Consider the following 17,707-nt stretch of genomic DNA (forward strand, 5'->3'; position numbering starts at 1 on the left):
TTTAATCACGTTAAAACACTTGATTATTTTTTTTGTTGCAGGCATAAAATGTTATGATTAGCTGCCTGTTCTGCTCTATATGATAGCAAATGAAATATATTTAGTGTTTTGGGCTGTTGGTCAGATAGGACAAGTGCTTTTGGGCTCTGGGAGGTTGTGACGGGCGGTTCTCACAAGTTTTGAACATGAAATAATGGTTGCAGCTTTTATTCATTTATTGTCATTACAATGTTGGCATTTTGGGGTAAACTCAAAAGTTCTCCGTCCTTTAACCGGTGGCCCTGTTGAGAACATCCCGCCTGTCCCTCTCCAAAGCTCATCCGCGTGACTGATGCGAACCGAGTAACTCCGGGTGTAAAAGTCCTCCTGAGCGTCCGCAGATGAAGTGAGCGGCGAATGGTGATGTGTGGCTACCTGCAGCTTTCATCAATCACCCCGACAGGAGCAGACCTCGGGCCCAGCGTGGCCTAAATGCTGCGGAGCCCGGGGCCCGTGGCGATATGTTGTGGTACAGCTTGGTCAGGCTGGGAAATTTAAAAAAACAAAACAAAAACCTGGTGGAGATCTTACCTGCCACCTCGGCAAAGAGCAAATAATTATATTTTGTGGTGCCTTTTATTTTTTTCAAGTGGATTTAGGACCGGCTTTGCTTTTTTTTTTTTTCCCCCTTTTTTGCCTCCTCTCACGAGGCTTTGTTGTGTTTTGTTTTAGTTTTTTTTTCCCTCTTTTGTCAGCCGTTCTGTTGTTTCTCTTGCCAGAGCTGCGATTTTCTTTATTTTATTTTATTTTTTTACTCGACCAATTTGTCAACTTTTATGATTCAAAATAACTTCACACACGAGACATTTCACAGTTAACTGCTGCTGAAAAGCATTACAAAATGAAATCAAAAGACAACGCGAGCGACTGGCCTGGACCACGAGCAGGCCGCGGAGAGTAAAAGGCAGCGAGCGGGTTAATGCTGATTGTTGCTGTTTGCTTCGCCTTTAAAGCGCTCTAACTCTCTGCTTGACAATACACATGCCCGGATTCCACCACGGGGCCAAACAGTTATGGAGAGCCTACTCGGTATTTTCACTCGGAAAGAAAACAAACGTTGCAGCTCTTTTGCAACTTATTTTTCACCACAGATATGATTTGCTGGCCGGGCAGCGAGCTTCAGAGGCACGAATGCGAGCTTTTGATCTGTTTTTTTTTTTTTTGTGTGTGTGGACGTTTTGGAGCCGGTGTACCCGCTCTGATCCCGTTCGAGCCTCCCTCCTCCCCTCCGGATCGTTCTGCTGCGGGGGAAAAAAAAACAAAAAAAAAAAGAGGAGCGGTAGATTCCCACCCATCGCAAAAAAAAAGAAAACATGTTGGGCCACCAAACAGCAAAAGTGACATGTTCAATCATGTTCCTCCATTACATTCCTGACATTAGTAATCCAATCCTCCATTTTGCAGGAGGGAAATGCCACTGGCAATGTGAGATATTAAAGAAGGGATTATGGAAGTGGAGAAGTGAGGGGGTGGGAGGAATTACTTATTTATTTTTTCCGACACAAAAGTGTCTTGTTTGGAGATTAAAGCCTCCACTGCTCTATGACTAGTCCTGAGTAAATAGGAAGTGCAAGACCTGCCAGGTGCGAAATGTACGTTAAGAAACAAATTAATCTTGAACATAACGTCTGAACGCTTAGACGAGCCAGCGTGTGGGCATCTCCGCAGCAATCTGCACGCCCGGTACATTTCACAAGTATGAGCCGTGCAAATATTTAATTTTTTCCTAATGATGCCGAAGTCCGTGCACAGACTACTCCGCTCTGAATAATTCAGGCCAGCGAGTCTGTGGGTGAGGTTTGTTGCGTTTTCTCTCGCCCCGAGAACTGCAGCGTGCGTGTTGGCTGACAAACTTACGGAACCAGATAAGAGGATGCGCAGAAAGATAAGAAAAGGTGGCAGATGCATGAGCAGGTGTGCGACTCTTTTGTAACGAGAGCGCGTCGCCGAGCGAAGATTACCGCTGCCGTGCCAAACTGCAGCTCCAGAAGCTCGTGCAACTCCACAGATTCATCTACAAAAACGCCGAGAAGCCGTTATCTTCACTTCAAAAAGGGGGAATTCGGTCTGCGGAGGCATTTAAAAATACAGCACATGAATACATAAAGACGTAATCTATATTGACAAACATAACCCCGAAAAATCACTCGTCAAATTATGAAAGAGAAACCTTGAATGAGAAACATTTCAAATTAAGAAACAGAGTGGTATGAAGCCAGAAGATTTTTTTTTTAATCTTTGGCAGCTTAGTTATAATTATAACATCGGGATCTCTGATTTATCCAACGTGGTATTTAAATGCTATGGTAGTCCCTGACGACCAAATGTGGATTCCTCATGCCAACTATAGTATGGTGTTCCAGGTAATTAAACACATTTATTTTTAAAAACAAATCTGCCACATTGTCACTAAATGGTATTTTTAAGCCCTCACAAGACCATCTGTGCCATTTTACAACACTTCAAAAAAAAATCTAAAATCTGAAAACCCCATCATCATATGACAAAAAGCCATAAACCCTTCATTTCAAAAGGTTAAAATTGAAACTACTTCCTGCAATCGCAGCCCGTGTACAGTTAAAACTAAAAACCAGGGTACCAAAGGAAACGAAAGCAGAACTCTTCTGTTGTTTTTAGAGCTTCACTTATTGTAACCGCCAATCAACTAAACCGGACTTGATTGTATAATCAGTATGAAACAGATCCTGGAAAAGCCTTCCCAGATTTGCTTCTCTGACCGTCATCAGACACTTTGTATACGAAGCTGGTTTCATGATGGGCCAGCCGGCATCTCATTTCCAAATTAAACCCCTCCAGGTTTTCTCTCTCTCTCTCTCTCTCTCTCTCTCTCTCTCTCTCTCTCTCTCTCTCTGACTGACGCCCCCCCCCCTCTCGATGGCCTGGCGTTCCCCTCCGTTATACAACGAGCCGGAGCGTCTGGAATGTCATTCCACATGCATCACCAGCCTTTTTCACTCTGCTGGCCCGCGCGCAAGCCCACCGCCGCCGCAGCCTCACATCCACTCTGCCATGTCTGTGTGAAACCAATGCTGGTTCCCTTAATCTGTACCCCTGGTCTGAGCTGGAGGAGGATGGAGGTTGGGCGGGCGGGCGGGCGGGGTGGGGTGTTGATGGTGGTGGGTCTCCTCACTCCGTTAAGCTGTTTAAGAGGGCCTCGCCGGCTTTTTTTTTTTTTTTTTTTTAACTCACCAGGACCTTTAAGAAGGACAAAGATTAAACTCTCCTTGGTTATGTAAGACTATTTAGACCTAAAGGAGGAGGAGGAAGAGGAGGAAGAGGAGGAGGAGGAGGAGGACGTGAGTCTGAGGAGCGACTGGCTAAAGATTAGGTAAGAGTCAATGAAAACTGCAGCCAGGCGTGGAAAAAAGGTTTTTTTTACCAAACTTTCCTGTCAAGAGCCTGCAGCTGAACGTCCAACCTAAACAAAATTCATCGATGGAGGACGGAGGGTGTGTGTGTGTGTGTGTGTGTGTGTGTGTGTGTGTGTGTGTGTGTGTGTGTGTGTGTGTGAGGGGGGGGGGGCGTGTTCGCACAGCACGCGCCGACCCTTTCGCCCCCTGTCACTTCGGAAATAGAAGCTGACACTGCAGCCAAGAATGTGGAATTGACTTGTGACTTTTGCTTCCAGAAATACACCGACATTGTGACGGCAAAAAAAAAAAAAAAAAAAAAAAAAAAGGAAACGGGCACCGAAGGAGAGGATTCAGAAAGAGAGAGGGAAAGGGAGGGAGGGAGAGAGAGAGAGAGAGAGAGAATACACTAGCCTTGCTCAACTTCTCAAAGACACATCAATCAATCATCATCTTATCATTCATTCCTGAAATACCATCCCACCCCCCCCACCCCCCACCCCAGCAGGAGCTCCCATCTTTGTTTTGGTTTCAAAGTTTGCCAAAAAGTTGCTCCCCCCCCCCCCCCCCCACACCTCCTCCTCCAAACATGAAGCGCGCAAACACACACCCCTTTTTACTGGCAGCACGCGCTCCTCACACTGACAAATCCAAAATAACATCAAAAGTCATGCTTCACATTCCAGACTTAAAGGTTTCCACTGCCGCTCGGAGAGGAGTCCGATTTTTTTTTAGATTTTTTTTTTTTTTTTTTTTTTTTTTTTAAGTTGCAAAAAAAGCGCCCCAGTGAGCCCGAGGACTGGCGGCGCGTTTCTAAAAAGGTAGAAGGAGTTAAAGGTTGTTTGCCATATAGTCTGAACACTAGTCTGAACACTCACCGGCGGAGTGACGCAGCCACCTGCTCCGATCAGAGGATCCCCCTCCTTCTAAAATATCCCGTGTTTAGTCCAGAGAAAATCCCACAGGCACGTTCCAAGTCCCGAGACTTTGGTGCGACTGCGGCATATCGTCCTGCTGCTGTCTGAGATTTTGTGTGTGTGTGAGAACGGGTGTGTGTGTGTCTCAAAGTGGGTGTGTGGATCAGCTTCTGTCCAATGGCTCTGCCCCCTTTTCTCTCCCTTTGGCCCTCCCTCTCTGCGTAATGTGGTGCGTTGACTGCAGCCAGCATTCCAGCGTAGGACTCACTTCCTGCTACAGAGTTATGAGTGAGTTCATGAGTGTGTGTGTGTGTGTGTGTTTTGTGGAGAGGTTGGTAGGTGTGGACAACTCGTCCTCCCCTTAAAGCAGACATTACTTACTGTATTGTCAGTTTCCAGTCAAGTCAGCTGAAATCTTCTAATTACTGAGCTCAGATTTATTTCATAACTTACAGTCATGAGGTTTGAAACTCTAAACTTGCGTCGTCTAAACGTCTTGTTTGTCTAATGTGGTTTCAAAACTGGCTTTAAAAAAATAAAAAAATAAAAAGTTTAAATGCCTCTTTTAAAATAGCACGATTTTATAGTATGTAGTTTTCCATAGAAAAGTTATTTTGCTTTAAAAATCCACAATCGTTTAATATGCAAATCAGTATCGATGCACGTGTGGTCCGATATGAACATTTATTTTTTTTACGGCACATAATCCAGAAAAAGATGTTTGAGGTATTTTAGAAAATGATTTTATTCGTGTCTTATTTTTTTTAACTATATTTAATACATACTCGGTGAAGTTCACGGGTTCAATGCACCGATGTCATTTTGGACAATAAAGTTTATTGTTAAACTGAATTGTCTTACTTCCTAACGTTGGTATTGGCATCTGCCCCCCTCCCCCCAGAAAAAAAAAATCCAGCATCAAAGGGGCTTTACGAATAAGCATGTAAAGTATTTTGGGTAAAATTACATTTTTTTTTTTTTTTTTTTTTTTGCTATACATGATGTAAAATTGTTGGAAATTCGCGTGTGCTTTTTGTACACGTGTCACATGATCTGTCGTCTCATCAAAATCAAACCGCAATGAAGAAAAAGTTCAAGCATTTGTTTCCCGCAGCTCTCAACACGCTTTCAGTTGTTTCTTTATAAAGGTTGCACTTTAAATTTTTGATGATATTTAGTTTTTTTGTTGTTTTTTTTTTTGTTGAGCTTAAACGTACTCATTGTAAGTCGCGGTGGGCAAAAGGGTTTGCATAATGCATGAATGTGATGCAGAACAACCATCTCCTCCAGTTTTCCTATATTTTGGACCTCAGAGAGAAAGATACAAAGACAACGATGGTGAAAACTGATGCAGCAGATGGTGAAATATCTCCGCCTCGTTCCTGCCAGGTAAAACGCTCACGTCTTGCAAACTGCACGGCCCCCCCAATTATAGCACAGACTTTCTATTAAAAATTTAAATTCTCAAAGCCAAAGCCTGAATAACCCTGATGATATAATCAGTGTTGCTTTGTGGAGGAAATGTACGAGTCTTGACATCTCAAGAACATACTGAGAAAATCTATTCAGCCTTATTTCTGCAAATTTCAAGAAGCCTGTTCACTTACAATCTGAACGTCAAACATAATCTAACTTTTTGTTTATTTTAAACAAATGATTGGCAGGCAGTCAGTGATTTGTGAATGGATGTATTACTGATCTTCATGTGAATCGCTGTTGGCAACAACTACAAACTAGAAAAGATTTTTTTGTTTTTCTTTTTAAATGTGTTGTTGCTCTAAACTGCAGAAAAGAGTCACAGCACATAAATGTTCAATCAAAATATCATAAGCATGAAATTTGTAGCTGTCATGAGTATCGTTTTCAGCCATAAGAGCAGTAAAAATCCCATTTTAGGGCCATTAGTGTTCCACAGACTTTACAGCATGTCAGCGGTACTAAAAAAAAAAAAAAAAAAACACGAGACAGATTTGTATTTACGCAATTAAAGAATAAATTATCACCGGATGGTTTTGTCACCGCCGGTCACAGATGAGTCTGCTCAGCTGTCGAGAAATTGTATTTATTTTATTTTTTTACCAGCAGCTCGCAGGAACAAATGTGATGAGGCTGAATTTCCTCTGCTAACTTTGAACCCCGGTTGCTGATTCAGTGGAGGATGTGTGGTTTTTGCTTCGGTTAGCCAAGAGACATCAGGACCGCTGATCGGGGGGTGGAGGGTGGGGGGGAAGAGAGAGATGGGCGGAGTTGTGGAAGGTGAAGTCCTGACAATGACTGTGACTGCACGAAGCACCACGGCGGGAAGGGAAGTGAAATCGGTAGGGGGGTAAATAAAGTGCGCCATCGAGGTGGAAGTTACCACTTCTGTACAGTAAAACTGGACACTAAAAATATTCCAGTATGTTCATGACAAGAACAGGTGACAATGTTTACACGCCAGACTAGATTTCTGTCCACCGTTACGAACCACATAATGTACGCCGCTAACTTTACGGCAACTTTTCTGAAAGAAAATTCACCCCATCACACCACAAACAGCTCTGTGTCACATGTCAGGGGATGAAAACCAGGAGATTCTTTTACAAGAACTAATCAAATAACACCTTTAACAAGTACCACAATCAGCCCAATTATACGACCCGAACAACAGATGTGGGACATCTGGAAAGTAAATGAAAATCGGCTGCAATGATTGCTGTTTTTTTGTTGTTGTTTTTTTTATCCTGCGGAGCGTGATGCAGCGGAAGACAACCAACGCAACAGATGATTAAAAGACATTTTCTAAATAAATAAAAAATGTCTCCCCCTCGTCTCTCCCGGTTTGATCACTTCCACGACGTGTTTCCATGACGCTGACAAAACAGGAGCACAAAAACATTCATGGCGAAGCAAAACAAGAATGTTTTTGCATTTGACTGACACGGTCTAGTTTTAGCAAAGCAATCGTATCCGAGGGCGAGTTACAATGAACGGCCATTTCTAAAACTGTGTTGCATACATCCGCATTAGTTATGCATATCATGTGACTAAGGTCGGGAATTGTCAAAAAAACATTCATAACTTGACTTTGATAGCAATTTTAATTCTTTGATTATTTTTTTTGATACTCATTTTCTAAAATCCATTTTAAGAAAAATCCATTTTAAATTACCCATTACGGTACAAATCATTTGTTTTCATGCGGTTTGGACGGGTGTGTGTGTGTGTGTGTGTGTGTGTGTGGGGGGGGGCGTAACCCGAGTGGTTTTCTGTAGCTTTCAGGAACAGATGTCCCATGAACACCTTACCGGCAAGTGATCGCGAGTTCACTGAATTCCTCACCAGCTATCAATAGACAGTAGTTAGTCATCTGTAACCAGGGAAGCGTCCGGTCGCTGCAGCACGCGCAACTCAAAATGTGTGGCCAAAAAAATGTGTTTGAAAACAGTAAAACGAGGCCTTTTAAAATGTAAGATTTACTGACCTAAGTCGAACATTTCATTCTCGTGGGCCGCCCAAGCAAAGGCTCGCTGGCGGTGACAACATTTTCCTCCTTTTTTGGCGCTCGATGACGCGCCATTTTTTGATAGTGGATGGTACAGAAACAATTCATTTGTTCCCGCACCCCAAAAAAAGTACCATTCGTTACCCAGCTCAACATGTCAAACTGTCGAGTCCATCCCCGGCCTCCTTAGCAGTCTCTTCTATTATCAAAGATGGAGCGCCGGTGGTCGGTCGAGGTCTGACTTTTAGTAAACCCCGTCTTCCTGACCGTATATATATATCTATTAGAGCATGTGCCTGTAATGGTTTAAATCCGTCACCCGTTTATCTATCTATTTTTAATTTTTTTTATTTGGGTGTATTGGATTTCACACTGGCCTCTGGGTTAAATAAGGCGCAGAGCTCGAGCTTCTTCACTTAATGACTGAGTCATTCATCTTCCTCCTGGATCAAATCTCACTACAGCTACCGGGGAGGGGGAGGGAAAGGGAAAGGGGGAGAAAGAGAGAGAGAGAGAGAGAGAGCACTTGGAGAGTGATGGAGACATATCAGGTTTTCAACCTTTCTGCCAGTGTAGATATGAGCAGCCATTTCTGGGCAGGGCCTGTCTGAAACCCAATTCCACCACATCTTTAAAAGCTTCAGGAAGTCCCGCTGGACTGCATTCAGTTCCTCGTGTCACAACCAATTTCCCCTCCGAGTAATTTTGCCCTCACTGTTTCTCCTCTTTATAGACTAGGTGAGGCAGTCTAGGTTATTTATTTGTTTTTGTCTTTGTATTGACTCAAAACTGCCTAAATGAAAAGAAAAAAAAAAAATCCAAGCATAAAGGAAGAAAATGAGACAATACAGCAGCAGTTTAGGCTTCGAGAAGCTGCTAACGAGGAAACACTTTAACGCATGTTATATATGTATATATATATATACATATATATATATATATATATATATATATAAAACACTGTGATAAAAGATACCATAACTATAAAGAAATCCTCTGGCACCATGACTGGGAATACAACCCGACCACTGCTGTCAAGAAATACGTTTTATTCTCCTCCTTTTGTATTCTACAACTGAACGTGTACAGTGTCATTCAAGAGCCGAGTGAGTTTCGTGACCCAGAAGTCCTTGAAACCGTGAGTCAGAGTGCGCCTTTGTGAAAATGTCGTTTCAAAAAGCGTCTGCTCGTCACCGGGGAAATAGGTCTTGCTTCGTTTCCCTCAAAAAGTCAGGATTTTATTTTTTTTTTTTTTTTAAACACTGCAGTAGTTTACGCTATACCTCATATTGTCACTAATTTATCAAATTTTTAACAGTATGGCTCAAAATTTGCTCATGTCAGTTTTATGTGTACAAATTCTCTGAATATAATTTGTTTTTTATCATGTTTTTTTTATATCAAACTATTATCAAAATAATTTGTAGCAAAAAAACAACCTTTCTGACTGTACTAGGGATGGGACACAATTTTCCAATATTTGAATAGTTGCTATAGTTTAAAAAAATCGATCAGCATAAGCGACTATCGTTCTTCCCCCTGTTTTCACCGGCGCCTGGTTGTATTGCGTAACTCCTGTCAGGAAGTGGCTGTAATGCACCTAAAATCTGTCCGCCAGCCGACATTAAACAACATAAAGGGAAGAAGAATCACGTTGCTCCCATAAAATAAATAAATATAAAAGTGGACGTAGCTGCTGGCTCTTAAAAAATGACACAGATGCGAAAGTGCCTTAAGCTGCGATACCACCGGGTGCCACTAGAGGTCGGCTCTAAAACGCCTCCGGCTCCATAGACTCCCATTCAACAAATCTCATAAAATTCTCAGTCAGTAAAATTTCTCCACGAGTTATCCCGGTGCTGTTAGCTAAAGTCGCTCCTTGTTATTAGTTTTCTGACCGTCCATCTGAAAACAACCCCGTCATTAACTGGAAAATAAACTTCAAAAAGCCGTGTTTTTGGGGGCGGGTCCGTTTGATTGACAGGTCAAAAGGAAACCAACATTGAGAGCGAGAGATGGGATGCACATCTTGGTTATAAAGTTTAAAAGACTTTTTTGTTTGTTTGTTTTTTTACTCAATAACATCATCCAACTTCTCGTCTTTGTTGGCGAGAAGAAACAGTCATTATTCGCGCAACCACGAGAGGTTGTCGTCAAGAAAATGTACGAATACGTTGTTCCGAGCGCTTCAAAGGCGGCTGACGAGAACCGTGTCGCAACTGAGGTGTGTTTTTTTATTGTCGTCGTTATAAACGGCGGCTCGGCGCCGACTCGCATTGCGTGTCGTCGTGTGTAGACAAGCGTGCGCCGTCTGCGCAATTAGTGCCGGTTTATCCCGTTTTGATCTGGTCGCTCGCGTGACTAACCCCTCGACGACGACGTCAAAATTCACGCACGGAGTGTAAAAAACGTCTCGATGCGCACTTGATGTATAATTCAGAGCGGGAGACGGAAATATGACAGTCTTGTACGGAGAAGCCCAGAACATCTGAGCTAATTATCAATCTCTCGCAGCAGCGTGGATCCCTACGAAAGGCTTCTTTTGCAACATTATGCTTGGTAAACACTTTCGGGGGGTGGGTGGGGGTGGGGGGTGGATGGGGGGGGGGGGCTTCTCCTCCTCTGTGACTGCGGCCAGGCATTTACTTTAATCTGCCAATACCTGCAAATCCCTCCGTCCGGCATCCCACACACACACACTTTCACCTTGGCAAAACTGAAAAGGTTATATTTAAAGGGGGCGGGGAGAGAGGGGGGGGGGGGGGGCACACCAGTTGTTTTTTTTGGCACATTTCCGACGGAGTCTTCCGTTTTAAATGCCCCCCCCCATGTTCATGCGGAACCCGGAGACTGACCGCTGTCGACCCCCTCTCCACCCTCCCAACCACCCCCGCCCCCAGCCCTCCCCCCCCCCAATCCGTTCATCTCCGCAGGCTGAAATGACGGCCTCCAGCTCCGAGTGGCCGTAGGTGTGTTATGCAAGCCTCACGGATGAAAAAGATCATTGTTTTCCAGACGCCCACGGAGATGGTTCATGTAACAGATCCACTTGTGAAATCGCATCTTTTTAACATTTGGGTCTTGGCTTCGGGAGGTGGTGATCGCTGCTGTGAGCTGGGGGGGGGGGGGGGGGGATATTAAATCCTCTGAAGGCGCCGTAAATAATTATCATCCTTCATGGAGGTGAGGCTCGCTCTCCGCCGCCCCTCGTTCTTCAAACGCTACGCAAATACTCAGCAAAAAAATATGTGTTCCTTTGTACAACAGATCTCATCAGGACAAAAAAAAATGAATTGCATGTAAATCTTTAGATGTTCAGAGAGACGTCAAAGCTTTTTAAATGAGAAATAGAAAAGAAAAGAAAAATCCCATCAAGGTTGCTGACACTACAATCAAAGTAAGTGATGGCTGTCCAAAAGTTTCAAAATGGCAAGACTTATGTTAATTTGTGTTACTTTAATTCCCCCTATTTAAAGATTACACTACGATGTAGCTGTATAGAACTGTAAAGACATTGAGAAGTGTTTAGTGGTGTAGGCGCCGCATATTTTTTGTGCAATTCTAACTTCTCGCCTCTGGAAGAGTCGGTAATGTATTTACGTGGGAGTAAATATGTTCTGATATTTAATTGGTACACTTGTAGGAGAACGTTTGTTTGGTTGAACTGTAAATTGAGTGTAATTTTAACCAAACGGACATCATGTCCTTCCGGTGGACTTTTTTTTTTTTTTTTTTTTTCCTCGGGGAGTTGCACACTTTCAGTTTTAGCCACATCCTGTACGCGAATGTAAGTTGTAAAGAAAATGTAAAGAAGACGAGATCAAAAGCTAGTATATTTCTGGACTGTGTACGAGATGCGAGTGGGCTTTTAATTTGAAAACAAATAAATAAGGCTTTTAATTTGAAATGAATACAGGAAGCACTTAATCGTCCAATGGTGACACGGTGCGCTAAAATGCCGTACCTTTATCACTCACTCAGTAACATATATTTGCATTTATCGGTCATTTTAGACTCGCGTGTATCATTCGGTAATTCCCGTCTGCATTTTCATTCTGTTCTTTTCTATCTTTTCATTCTGGACGATTTTGTTAAAGATCATCGGTGCGAGAGAAACCAGGCGACGGCTTTGAATTGCAGTTGTGTTGATGTCGTTTCCCAGGCAACCTCCTCTGCGGTGCACCGGAATATCTTTTTGTAATATTTAGTGCAAATTACATTTAAAATGATTTTGAAGTAATTCATTTGTACTTTTCTGGCGATATAGAGTTGGCAGCAGTGTTTTTCTTTAGTGACAACATAAATTAAATCTATTTTTTGTGACCAAAAAAAAAAATGGAAAACGGAAATCTGATAAGCCTTGTTTTATAACATTTGATACTTGCTCTGCAAACGGTATGCAAAAAAAAAAAAATTAAAAAAAAAAAAAAATTGGTGGAAAAGACTCCTGAGGACAAGAGCAAACTGATAGGAGGGAAAACAAACTTTTTTTTTTTGAAAAAGCAAATTAAAGTTGACTCATTTCTTGCCAGTCCTGGATTAAGTTTTTAAAAAAATTTTTTTTTATCTTCCTCTCTCTGATCAAACTCAAGGGAGGAAGCTGCTCTCGTGTTATTTGCCAAGGTCAAGACTTCAAACGGCGCCTGAAAGGGCCCGATGATCTTACCTGCTTCTGGGCAGGAACATGGACTCCTTGATGAAAACGGAGCCGGACAACAGGATGTACCAGCAGCTGCCAATGTCGTCGGGGCTGGAAAACAAAAGAAAAAAAAATAGAGAAGACACAAGTTAGCACAGAATTTAATGATGGCAGGCATGGCGTGGGCAAAATACAATTATTAATTAACAGTGAATTGAGTGGAAACTGGTGAATATTGGGCATAAATACGGACGCATGTGCAACGTACCACTGCAAAACCGGATTATTCAGCGTTTTTAAAGCAGCATCTACTCTCTCAGGAATACATTAATCATTCAATATTAGAAAAAAAATAACATCAAATTATCATTTTGAACGATTCAAATTTAATTGATGGAATTGAAAATTGAAACCAACGACCCGGACTAGTTGTTGACACACAAAAAAAAAAATCAGCCACGAATCCTTTCACTTATTCTTTTATTTTCTCGGCGAAAAATGCCAAAACAGTGACACATTGCAAGAATTCCTCGTCCTCCATGATCGGGACACCGAGTATCTTCTGATGGACCAAGCAACCCATCTATAGATCGGGAAAATTGGATTTGTCGTTTGCGTTTCTCCACATGCTTGTTTGCGCTCGTTCTGTAACGCAACACTGCTCGCTGTGCCAAAGGACTTAAAGAAAGAAAAAAAAAAAAAGAAAGAAGAAGAAAGCGAGAAACATGAGAGATAAGAGCGCTAAGAGAGAGAGAGAGAGAGAACTATGAATGAACTGAAGACTCATTTTCTCATCCACCCACACCCGAAGGCCCTGCTGGAACAACACAGACGTGGAAGTTGGGCATCGCAGACGAAGTAAACTCCGGCTGACCCCGGGATGACGCGGCTGGCTGTCGAGTCCTTACAAACAGGACTTCTAAACGCAAACAGTAAACACCGCCACCGCATGCTTCTTCTTCCCGGTTTTCAGAACGACGAGGAATCGCTCGTGAAACATCGGGGCTTTATTGAGGAGAATTCACGGCAAGTGCCTAAAAATATAAAACGTCGGACAATAACTCTGGACTGTCACTGTTAATAAACCACCCTGCTAATGTTAAAAGGATATCACAGATTTATATTAAAAAAAAAAAAAAAAAAAAAAGCATCCATTTTGTTTCCTTGCTTATCTCGCTTATCCTTCCGGCATTCGCGGCTGCCGCGGGGATTGCAGAGAGATAATCTCGCAAGGTTGAGTCCTCGACGCTCGGTGCATACGGGATTATCAAAAGAGGTCGTGTATGTTGACCCACCGAGGATGTAAACAAATGCAGAAGAGGGAAAAAAAAACAACAACAACGAAACGTTAATGCTCGCTTTCGACGAAATGCGGTGTGCCGGAGTGCTCAAACGCAACACATGCAAACAGCTGTGCCGGTCAGTTTCAATATCACCATCTGGTTTGCGATTTAAGGTGTTAAAGAGTTTCGGTTTTAGTGTCCTTCGACGATCAAATCTGCCACCCCGACAGCCCACTGACAGTAAAGAAGAAGTAGAAACCCAGAGAAGGAAGTATTCCTGTGACATCCAACACCGATACTATCTCCCTCCGCTGCGGGGAAATCTGACATGAGCGCTGAAGTTTCGACAGCGGTGCACAAAGACACAGGGCACGACGCCAGCAACCAAAACCTGCTTTCGTTTCGCTACCGGGGCTCTTGACAGCACCGGCTGCACGGCGGCTGCGAAGTCGAGGTTACGCTGCGAGAAATGACGACGGAAAGGGGGCGGGGCCAGGTATTTTCAAATTAAGGCGTCTGAGGAAGCCGCGGCTGTTCCTGAACACCACACGGAAGTGTTGTTGTTGTTTTTTTTTCTCCACACTACTGCAGAAGAATTGGTGTGTTTATTGAGTGTGTTAAACAGAGGGCACAAAAATATGTAACCCCCCCCCCCCCCCATTTTTTTTTAAATGACAAGTTTAAGCTAAGTAAAGCCACCCAGCTGCTGGCAGCAGACCTGAAACGACAGCAGAGACATCGGAGGCGGCTCCACCTTCTCGTCCAAATCGCTCGGAAATTGTCGAATCGGCGTCTCTAAAACCGCGGTCGAGCGTCATTTTAAAACGAACGTTTACTCATTTAGTTTCACTTTCCATCAGTTCGAGGAAATTCAAAAAGGAACGTCTGCACGGCCGGCGCTTCGAAACGTGGCCTCATCGCGGGAGATGAAGGTTTCGGCTCGTCGGGCTGAAATCAAACCCTGCGCCGGAGGGTGTTAACGGTGTTAATAAGGCGGGAAAGCCCGGGCGATTATCGCCGAGCATTTTCACCTGGTCGAAGTGAGACTCTTTTTTTTTTCCTTTTTAAAAAAAATTGAAACCAGAGAGGGGAAGAGAAGAAGAAAATCAATAACCTGCCACACATCAGCAAAGGTGGGACTTTGCTTTTTTTTTTTTTTGCTTACAGAAAGGTAAAGGATGGGTGCTTTAATTATACACCTGCTCCCACGCAGACACAAATATTCACACCCAGCATCCCCGTGCTGACTGAGTTTTTTTTTTTTTTTTTAAATCAGAGAACAAAGTCTCGCCCCTCCTTCTTCTTCTTCTTCTTCCTCCTCCTCCTCCTCCTCTCCACACTTTTCCTTGCAGAACTAATGAGGCTGTAGACAGCACACCCTACTGACACACAGCAAAAAAGAAAATCTCTCCCGCTCCCTAACGAAAGCATCCCCCTGCCCCCTTTTTTTGTTTTTCCCCTTCCTTCCACTGATCTCCATCCGCCGCCTCCCGATGCACTCGATGCGTTCCTTTTTTCTTTTGGCTCTTTTCTTTGCATTCGAATACAACGCGAAACGAAAGGCTCAATTGTTAATTGGCGGCACGCGGATGCGCAGGGGGCGAGGGAAGCACCTCGCACGGCGGAGGAGGGAGGAGGAAGATACAACGCCGAAAAAAGAAAAGTAGGAGATAGAAGAATCGTACGCGCCGCGACAGCTTGACTGAACTGGGTCACGCGCACTGGAAGCGATAGTCAAACGCTAAACATCATCCACCAAAACCCCCGCGGAGAAAACTTAAAACAGCGGGAGGACGGGGTTACGCGAGAGCCACGGAGGCGGCGGGAAGATGAAGATGATGATGAAGATGATGATGATGACGGCGGAGAACGAGACTTTTCACGAGACGAGATGCGACTCTTACGAGACCAAACCGTTTTATTCCACAATCAAAATTCCTTTTTGGAAAATGTCAAACCGACTGCTGGGGTAAAAAAATAAAAATAAAAAAAATGGCAAGATCAGACGTTCACGATTACATTTTTTTGTTTGTTGTCGTTATCGTTTACCTTTTAGGGATGCTAAACCACCTTCTTCTGTTTGGAGTCCTGAAGACTCTAAACCTTTTTTATTTTTTTGTATAACTTTAAATACATATTTGAGGGGTTTTTTTTTTTTTTTTTTTTTTTTTTCATCATCTCACCGTTTCATTACTTTTTATAGTTTTTTTTTTTTTAAAGAATTTCTCATCAAACCAGCAAATATTCACATTAGAGAAGCTGAAATCAGAGAATATTTAGAAATTTGGCTTATAAAAAAAAAAAGATTTACCGATCAACATAATAGCTACAGATGATATCCTATATATATATATATATATATATATACTATATATAGTATATATTTGCTTATTTAAAGCTTATTTAGCATAAAAATAAAATATATTTATATATATATATATTTGCTTATTTAGCATAAAAATGAAAAAAACACATATTTGGTGTAATAATGCCTTGAAGGGCATCTTTCCCACAGCGTTCCTACAGTAGCCCAGAAAGGACAAACCAAACACCGACGCCAAAAAGAGAATTTCTGGCAAGTTTCACGACCTTTCACGTAGATCCCCCGAGGCTGCAGACGCACCTGCTTCGGTTCGTAGTCGACAACCGCTCTGCATTATCGCTCGCATGCTTGCCTCGGCGACATCTGGATTTGCCTCGTGCAGACAAACAAACGCGGCGACAATCGAGGCGCGTCGCACGCTCTGCTGACGCGAGGCCGCCAGCGTGTCGTTTAAAGCAGGTGTGCCTCCAGAACCAAACCTTTGCATTACGGTTTCAATTGAAATCATTTAAAACGATTGATTTTTGCAAATGCTACTATGTGGGAAGTAAAGTCACTGTCAACAGCAACAACAACAACATACAAGTGTTTACACCGGGTGGGCCGGGGGTCAGGAGTTTTGAAACAACACCGACATGGAGATTTCAGGGGGGGGGCCCGGCGATAAGCAAGCAACTACGTCTATTTCAAGTTGTTATTGTTACGCTGCTTTCACCATCGAAAGTCCTCGAGAGACCGTCAGCGCCACAGCAGTGTGGTTATTATGAAATATCACGAAGCGTTCTGAGTTTTCAATTGTCCAACAATCCAAACAAACAAAAAAAAATAACAACAAAAAAAATAACAAAAAAACAAAAAAGCCGCAGGGAGTTGGCGTGGTGGTTCACGATTTACCCGAGTTTGAATAAAACCTCCGACCTCTCAACACTTTGCAACACTTCCTTCTTCTGAAGAGAAACAAAAAACCAAACATTTCCTTCATTTTTTTCATTTTCAAAAAGCAGCTCTACCAGACAGTTGTCAAATGACTAATGTCTCCGTGTCGGTGCCACGGCGTACCGTACAGCGCGTCCTGGAATGTAAACTTATGTAAGACGACTGGGTCGCTGGGTGATGGTGATGGTGATGGTGGTGATGATGATGATGATGGTGATGATGAGCTTTTTCATTTCTCCCAGCGAGCGTCTGCCCTCCTGCGACGCCGCTTTCGTAAGGCGAGCAGCTTCACGGTGTCACGAGGAAACGGGGCTGCGAGAGGTGGACGTGGTGTTGGTGGTGGTGGTGGTGGTGGTGGGAGGGGGGGCACTTTCCAACAGCTGCTGCCTCTGAACCTCAGCCCGGGGGGGTCGACGGGGGGCAAAATATCACCGTCTGTGAACTGTTCGTCTTTAACATTGTCATAATGTATCAGTATGGATGCTTTTTTTTTTTTTTTTTTTTGATATCTAAAAGAAATTCAGTGAACAAGAAGCACAAGTTGCGTCACATGACTTTGATACCGATGTTCATAAGGAAATTGTTTCCTCTCCCGGCAACAGTTGGGTTGGTTGTGGTGTTTGGTGTTAACACTGTTGCCATGGCATCCGTCAGTTAAAAAAATAAATTAAAAAAAAGTCCTTCCTATTCCTCTTTGTTTAAAAACAATATAAAT

The 17,707-nt window shown here is 43.1% G+C and overlaps 1 protein-coding gene across 2 annotated transcripts in view; it reads right to left on the minus strand.

Moving 5' to 3' along the window:
• The window catches only part of rapgef2b (Rap guanine nucleotide exchange factor 2b), a 106,860-nt gene that overhangs the window by 55,589 nt on the left and 33,564 nt on the right, over window positions 1–17,707 (minus strand). For both annotated transcript variants that reach the window (XM_069701732.1, XM_069701731.1), the window contains exon 4: window positions 12,478–12,561. In XM_069701732.1, the coding sequence (XP_069557833.1) occupies window positions 12,478–12,561 (84 nt within the window). The remainder of the gene's footprint in view (window positions 1–12,477; window positions 12,562–17,707) is intronic.

This window comes from Brachyistius frenatus, unplaced genomic scaffold (assembly GCF_029030835.1).
Source record: "Brachyistius frenatus isolate BFR_SWC_R1_liver_20210118 unplaced genomic scaffold, ASM2903083v1 Contig_38, whole genome shotgun sequence".
Lineage (NCBI taxonomy): Eukaryota > Metazoa > Chordata > Actinopteri > Embiotocidae > Brachyistius > Brachyistius frenatus.